The sequence below is a fragment of the Rutidosis leptorrhynchoides genome, unplaced genomic scaffold, assembly GCF_046630445.1.
Source record: "Rutidosis leptorrhynchoides isolate AG116_Rl617_1_P2 unplaced genomic scaffold, CSIRO_AGI_Rlap_v1 contig194, whole genome shotgun sequence".
Classification (NCBI taxonomy): domain Eukaryota; kingdom Viridiplantae; phylum Streptophyta; class Magnoliopsida; order Asterales; family Asteraceae; genus Rutidosis; species Rutidosis leptorrhynchoides.
In genome coordinates, this window is record NW_027266444.1 from 21,099 (window position 1) to 29,437 (window position 8,339).

The 8,339-nt window shown below is 39.5% G+C and overlaps 1 protein-coding gene across 1 annotated transcript; it reads left to right on the plus strand.

Moving 5' to 3' along the window:
- Positions 1 to 148: 148 nt before the first annotated feature.
- Positions 149 to 8,050, plus strand: LOC139881778 (dipeptidyl-peptidase 5-like). The gene is made up of 18 exons (XM_071866188.1): positions 149 to 471; positions 673 to 860; positions 1,274 to 1,378; positions 1,472 to 1,543; positions 1,670 to 1,817; positions 3,265 to 3,347; positions 3,965 to 4,020; positions 4,440 to 4,576; positions 4,675 to 4,765; positions 4,856 to 4,921; positions 5,037 to 5,259; positions 6,059 to 6,160; positions 6,405 to 6,490; positions 6,585 to 6,707; positions 7,224 to 7,293; positions 7,375 to 7,466; positions 7,751 to 7,855; positions 7,937 to 8,050. Exons 1-18 carry the CDS (start codon positions 149 to 151, stop codon positions 8,048 to 8,050), a joined length of 2,184 nt encoding a protein of 727 aa, XP_071722289.1.
- The last annotated feature ends 289 nt before the right edge of the window (positions 8,051 to 8,339 follow it).

Consider the following 8,339-nt stretch of genomic DNA (forward strand, 5'->3'; position numbering starts at 1 on the left):
ACTACACGTTATTTTCTTTAAAATATTTTCAAGAGAATGACATGATATCATATTGTGCACAACCAATCAATGTCGAGTGGAAAGAAAGGAAGACCAAAACCCTACGCCACGTATGACGTAAATACCGCAAGGCCAGCGTCCGAGTCAAATGGCTCTCGCAGCCATAGCCATCGTCGCTCGCTGCTCTCCTCTCTCCTTTCCCAAGTCCAACTTCAGTCCTCTCGCTCGAGTCCTCGTCGCCCGGTCGTCGTCGTCGTTCAAACCGCATCTCAGGAGGTACAAGGCCATGGCTTCTTCACTGTCGTCCTCCGAAGCGGCAGCCAAGACTGAGAGAGTCACAGCTCCGTACGGCTCTTGGAAGTCCCCCATCACCGCCGACGTCGTCTCCGGCGCCTCCAAGAGGCTCGATGGCATCTCCGTCGACGGCGACGGCCGCCTCCTCTGGCTCGAGTCCCGTCCTAGTGAATCGGGGTACGTAACTCCACTTACCATTTCTCGCGATATCAAGAATAAACCAATTAAACTGAGTGTTCGGGCAATGTTCAGTTTCTGGGTATTGTGAATTGGTGCTGGAATGATGCTTTCAAGGATGTGATATGGTTTTGTCATGCGAATGAGCCTCGAGATTTTTCAGGAGTGTACTGACTTATGGATGGTTATGGTGGCTATTAGACGCTCTGTTCTTGTGAAAGAACCGGAAAAACCAGGAGAGGAACCAGTTGACATCACACCGAAAGAGTTTGCGGTGAGGACCCTGTGTCAGGAATATGGCGGTGGTGCTTTTAGCATTTCGGGGGATACTCTTGTTTTCTCGAATTACAAGGATCAGAGGCTGTACAAGCAGTCCTTACACCTAAAGGGTAAGCTCAGCAGTGGCTGTAATGCATGGTCAAGGCTGGGATTTTAAATTGTAGTTTTCAGTCTCTTCATTAATAAGTTTATGCATGGATTGGAAGCTCCATGCTTAGATCTTAATTGATGGTAGACATGTTGAGATACGATTGGAGGGGGAAAATAAAAGAAGTTGAAGCATAAATAAGCCACTTTACAAATGTTGTGATAAAGTTCCTTTCTTGTTTCATTTCTCCTTAGTCTGTAGAATACAGTTATTGTGAGCGGTGACTCCTACGGAAGCATACTTGCGATGACATGTTGTGGTTTTTATTTTTCGCTTAATGAAGCCTTGTGTTTTATCGAATTTTTTATGGAGCAGTATGCCGTTCATCAATAAGCATCAGTGATTCTCTGTTGTTGTACTCTCTATCTCCTACAGATTCTCCTCCATTGCCAATTACTCCAGACTATGGTGGGCCTTCAGTTTGTTATGCAGATGGAGTTTTCGACGGTAGATTTGGCCGTTATGTCACCGTAAGGGAAGGTATGTCACTCTTTTCAGTTGCTTATTTTATTGCTCATATTTGTCAGAGACTATAAGACAGACGCTTACCCAATTGCTTTTACATGGATATAGATCGGCGTGAGGACAGTTTGAATCCAACCACTATGGTTGTAGCTGTTGGCCTTGGTGAGAAGGATATACAAGGTAAATGATTGCTGGACATGCCAGATTCGTTGTTTGCTACGTAATTTGTTCACTACAGTACCAGAAACTTACAGATTTCTTTTTTTTTTTCTCCCTCCATTTTTTTTTTTTTTGGGTGCAATTTAGAGCCCAAAGTATTAATCAGCGGCAATGATTTCTATGCTTTTCCACGGATGGATCCAAAGGGTGAAAAGATAGCATGGATCGAGTGGAGTCATCCCAATATGCCATGGGACAAAGCAGAGCTCTGGGTTGGGTACATCTCGGAGGCCGGGTATGGAGATTGATGTCCATTAACAAAGCCATTGTTGCTTACATTCTTGAATTTCAAATTTCCTTTTGACTTAGTGGCAACAATCCTTTCACTTGTTCGACAGACATGGGTTGTTTAAACTAGGGGTGATCGGGTCCAGGGTGGGTAGGGTCTAGACCTAGACCCTATACCTGACCCTGTTATAACCGGTTTCCTTTTTTTAGACTCCGTACTCGACCCTATTTGACCCATCCTGTTTCCACCGAAACCTATTTTGTAATTTTTTGATATCCTATACGACTTCGAATTTTATATTAATATGCGAGAAAATAACGTAATTCTCCTAATTTGTATTGAAACAAATAAATACATGAACTTTTAACTAAACGAAAAATTAAGGATCCACGTGGCTAATTATAATAACTAAAATCATAAGACAAAGAATTATCAACAAATATGGGTCTAATATTAGTCTTATTCCCACAACTACTACATAAGCTACTCATTTATGCAAGTATAACTTCTCATGCAAAAGAGAAATTAGGCGAGCCAATCCATGTGATACACAAAAATTTGACGGCGACAAACACCGTCTATCCATCGAACGGTGCGAGAGGGAGCTAATCAGGGAGGGAAGCAAGTGAGGAAGAGGAATGACGAAGGAGGAGTGCCGTGCATGTTTGAGAGAGCCAAGAGGAAAAACGCTAGGTGATTGCAGGAGTAAGAAAAGAAATAAGGAGAAAAAATAGGGTTTTGGACCTATATTTACAAAAACGCTTTCCAAACCGGTTCCAAAACCGGTCCGGGAACCGGTTCCTAGGTGGGTAATCAATCAGACCCTGTTCCTAGACCAGTTTAAACCGCAACGGAATTTTGGGAACTAGTTTCCGGACTGGTTTCAATGGGAACCGGTTCCCAAGCTTGTTTTTTGGGTGGGCCGATCCGGTTCCTGGGTATACCTGGTTCGGTTGCACACCCCTAGTTTAAACAAATAAATGCTAATATGAGAGTCCCCTTGAACCTATTATTCCGATGTGACCTTATGTGCACTGTTTTAGTAGTTCATATATGTAGTGTAAGAAAACTTCAGACTTTATCAATAAATTTTAGAACGCTATCCATTTTTGGATAGTGTTAATGTTCAGAGACCCTAGTGCATTTCCTATCACATAATTTCCACGTGTTTTAATTCAAAGAAGTGACTGTAATTTCCATTTGTAACCATGCTGCACATTGAACTTGTTACCTTAGCCTTGAACAATGTTTGGCTATTGGCGTGTATGAGCCAAGTGAGTTTCAACCGTGATACATTACTTATTGCACTCTTTGCATTTTCCGGTTGGCTTAGTCTGATCAACTCTTCCTTGTGATTCTTAAGACACACTTGTAACCTTTCCTTATAATTTATTAATATACTTTATTCACATCATTGCCCTGTCTTGTTGATTTTCTTAATACTTCCATGCAGAGATATTTTTAAGCGTGTCTGTGTTGCTGGTCGTGATCCTAAACATGTTGAGTCACCAACTGAGCCTAAATGGTCTCCAAAAGGTACTTCTGTCTTTTGGCTCAGATTAAAATTACTGAATGGTGCAAATTGATTTCTCATTCAATGGTACAAGTCCATTTGTCACCGGATGTTCTTTGATGCTGAAGAAATGTAAGATCTAGTTTTACTGTGTTGTGAATGAACAAAAGAGGAGCCTGATCCCCAAAAATAATCGTCAAATCTAAATGGCTTATTCCCAATTCTAGCTGATCTGCCTGAATAAAAAATAAGGGTCACCTTGATGAATTTTTTTTATTATGTTGCTTTCACGATGATCTGAGCATGTTGGTCTTATTTTTAACGAGTTGAAAAAAATGACACTACAGTTTTTTCTATAGGTATTTTCATGTTATAATGTCCCTTAATCATGTATTATCCATGATATGTATATGGAGTCATCTGGTATGTCTCTGCTTACTCATGAGGTGATCTATATCCAACATTTTTGTGAATTTTCTTCCTTCTCGCTCTGCTTGGATGATTGAGTCAGGCATGCTAAAGGTATTTTACATTAGAAGTTGTGGACATGTAATGTCTCAGTGAAAATGTAGGAAGAAATTTCATAGCAAAGTGGCTTGAGATTGTGCTAGACATCACATTGTGCTTTGAAAACATGCAGGTGAACTATTTTTCATTACAGATAGACAGAATGGATTTTGGAATCTCTATAAGTGGGTAAGATCTTAACCCTGGGCCATTGCAGTTCATGCTTATCGACTTTGAATAGTCTAGATATTCTAGGTGCTTCATGTCATTGAAGATCTTTCCTAGCAACCATTTTTTTATGGTAACCATTCCAAAGCAGGTTTTCCACATGGTGATTTATACCGTAATTATGGTTGATCTCCGTAATTTCCGTATCAAACTCCATCCAGACTCAGACTGCATCAGTCAAATAGTATGGCTTTTGGATGTCACACCGTGAAAATTATAAATGAGGGGAAATTATTTTAGCTGTAGATTTTCTGCAGGTGATTGAATCATTGTTACATATGTGAGCTCTTTCAACTGCTACTTATACACTCACAGCATTATCAATGATGTGGTTGGAAAGGAACTGAATTGTATCTTTTATGTGCTTCATGATTCAACAGATTGAATCTACAAATGAGGTCCTGCCTCTTTATCCGTTAAATGCTGAGTTTGCTAGGCCATTATGGGTTTTCGGTATGAACTCTTATGAAGTTATCCAGAGTGACAAACAGAAGACCCTGATTGCTTGCAGCTACAGGTGAGCTTTCTTCCATGTGATGATCTAAGGTGTTAACATTATTGAAATACAAATTATTGTATGATTCTTCATATCAATTATTGAGAATCTGCTTGCAGGCAAAGGGGAAGGTCTCATCTTGCAATTATTGATGTTCTTCAGAGCTCATTATCATTGCTTGACATTCCATTCACAGACATACAAGACATAGTATGTTCGATACCTTCTTTATGACAAATTGCCGTTACTAATTTTTTTAAGCTGATGGATTGGTATATTGCACACATTCTTCTTTTGCAGACTTCAGGAAACAATTGCCTATATGTTGAGGGAGCATCAGGAGTACTTCCAACATCTGTGGCTAAGGTGCTTGCAATACTTTACTGTAGTAATCTCCTCATATTTAGTGAAGTGTGGACTGTGCTGCAGCAATAAGTGTTTCTCATTGTTGTTTTAATTTCCTTTTGTTTATTGTCTGCAGGTGACTTTCAATGACGAAAAGTCAGAAATCATTGATTTTCAAATTATATGGTCGTCTTCACCGGACAGTTTGAAGTACCAGTCTTATTTCAGCTTGCCAGAGCTGATTGAATTTCCAACTGAAGTTCCTGGTCAAAATGCTTATGCATACTTCTATCCTCCATCTAATCATGTTTATCAAGCTAGTCAGGAAGAAAAGCCTCCACTGTTGTTAAAAAGCCATGGTACTTCAATAATTGCAGCTCAGTTCCTGTCATATTTCAATTCGCCTTGCCAACTATATGTTCTTTCATGGGAAATTTGTGCCAATTTCCATTCACAAGGATGATAAATTGACCTTACCTGTCAAAGAAAGTCTTTATTTTCATGGAATCTTGATTGATTAGTGATTTTTCAGACTAAATATAAGTAACTGGCATCAATTTTAAATATAATAGATGCACAAAACAAGTCAGTATATACTACTGATGCTGAATGAAGATGTGACCAATTTAGGGGCACTTACATTTTCAAAATGAATTTGATATGGTATATTCAGTTTTGCGCTTCTCAAGTCATATATTGTGCAATGGATTTTAATGATTGCTTGACACTCTCAATGACATACATGCTTGGTATACATTCATGGCATGTTTCTTAACAATTTAAGCTTTCTCAAAAGTGATTATTCAACATGGTATCAGAGGTTCAAGTCAAAAGTCTGATCTTGGCACTCCCTCTTGTTGCCAATCTGTTTTTCACTCCCATTTATCTTCTGATTGCTGTTACTTCCACATACATTGGAGGGGAAGTGCTATCGGTGTGTTCTTAGACAACTTGAGTTTTTCAGAAATGGTATTTTTGACAATTCTAAATATAACTGATACCACTCCCCCCCCCCCCCCAACCATAAATAAAGGGGGAAAAATTGGCAGGAGGAACGAGCAATTAATTGTTTCAAGCAGCATTGTCATGCATCAATGCCTAATCGTATAGAACTAGTTATTCATAAGCGTTTATGTAATTTTGCTTAAAACTGCACAGGAGGGCCTACGAGTGAAACACGAGGAGTTTTAAACCTGAGTATTCAGTACTGGACTAGCAGAGGATGGGCCTTTGTGGATGTCAATTACGGTGGAAGCACTGGTTTGTCTCTAAACAAGAACTCTTTCTGCTTCATATCTTTCTGTTGATTTCTGCGAAACCTCTTTTCCAACTTTGGATTGTGATGAAGCACGATTATTATCTCAACAGACCTATGCATTATTCTCGCCAATTCCTCAAGGAGTTGTATTGATGTAAATGGCTGCAAACATTGCTAGCTTTGGTCCATCATTTGATTGATCTTCTTCATTGCTACTGAAAAATGGTACAAAAATTTTTGTTCAAGGTTATGGCAGAGAATTCAGAGAGCGGCTATTGGGTCGCTGGGGTATAGTTGATGTTGATGACTGTTGTAGTTGTGCTAAATTTTTGGTAGGTGACTTTCAACTTGGTAGTTCTATTAGTGCTCCTTGGGTAATAGCATGCTGGAACTATTTCAGTATGGTGAAGTTGCTTTATCATCCAGGTCGAAAGCGGAAAGGCGGATGGCAATCGTCTATGCATTACTGGAGGCTCTGCTGGTGGGTATACAACCTTAGCTGCTCTAGCATTTAGAGAAACTTTCAAAGCTGGGGCCTCCCTCTATGGTGTGAGTTCATTTACTTTGTGGTCAGTTTCAGAATAGTTAAATTTACCATTTGGCACCAATCTCAGGAAACTGGCTTCTTTCTGGAGCCACCAGGGGGAGGTCGTTCTTATCTTACCCTAACAAAGCACACAAACATCTGAAAGAGCTCTAGACTCTGGAGATTAATTCCTATAACATAATCATCGATCATTCTTGGTGACATTCTTCTAGCTAGTGAATGATATATAGCATCTTCATCGTGTCTTGCTATCAAATGGATCTCCAGGAAAGTGTACTGGCAAGAGCTGACTATTAAGGACATTAGTGTAGGGATTTATGAACTAGCAAACTGTGTATTTTCATACAGTTTGGCACTATGCATTGGTCGTAGTTGGCGTTTACATGGAATTTGGGATACTTTAATTTTCCCATTGACTAAAGATTCATTTATAATTTCATCATTATTATCTGTGATTTCAATGCAATTTTCACAATGTTGACAAAGGGTATTTTTCCGTCGGTTATTTTGATGAACAGGTTGCTGATTTGAACATGTTGAGAGCAGAAACGCACAAATTTGAATCTCATTACCTTGACAAACTTGTTGGTAATTCAAAAAAGCTTTGGTGCATGTTTCATCTCGCCTCAGATAAGTGTTTGTATCAATCATCCATTCATTGCACTACAGGATCTGAAAAGGATTATTACGAGAGATCACCTATAAATTCTGTTGAGAAATTTTCTTGCCCCATAATTCTATTCCAAGGGTTGGAAGACAAGGTACGCAAGTCATGCTCTTTCCAATTGTCCCCTGCCTCTCTAGTTTTACTCCCCAAAAATCAAGAGAAAAGTATAGAATGAAGAAGGGGGAATAAATCCAGTGTCAAAATTAGGGTCGTCTTTTAATTTCCTCATTTATGAAATTGCATCAGATAAGTTTGACTTCTCTTTCCACTTGATATATAAAATTTCATCAACGGCCTCAAGATATTTCTCTTTACATCTCTGGCATTCTAACAACTTTGATGCCTGGCGTTTTGGAAATTATCTGCTACATCTTGCAGGTGGTACCGCCGGATCAGGCTCGCAAAATTTATGAGGCACTGAAGCAGAAAGGTCTGCCTGTTGCATTAGTGGAATACGAAGGCGAGCAGCATGGCTTTCGCAAGGTATTGTTCTTTGTGAGTCTTACATAAAGAAGTCATTTGTTGTGTGTGCAATGCAGGAAATTGACGTGCAATGTTTCGCAGGCGGAAAATATCAAATTCACATTGGAACAACAGATGCTGTTTTTTGCACGATTGGTAGGACAATTTGATGTTGCCGATGAGATCACACCAATCAAAATTGATAACTTTGATTGAGCTTGTCTCGTGAAGGTAGTGATCGCTCTTCTTTTGTAAGTAATCTATTGGCATCTTAGAGATGAATTGGAACCTTGCTTTCTACCGTCTGCAATTGTTAATCACGTGTTGTTGTGCTGGTGCATGACTTTGGACTGTCCATGCACATCATTGTATGTCCATCCTGCTTGTATACTTGGCCAGATTCCAAGTATGAGAATTGGCTTAATGATGCAATGGCGTCAATTACCTGTCATGCTTGAATATGATGGTCGAATCGCCCCTCATTCTTGAAATTGATTTGATCATC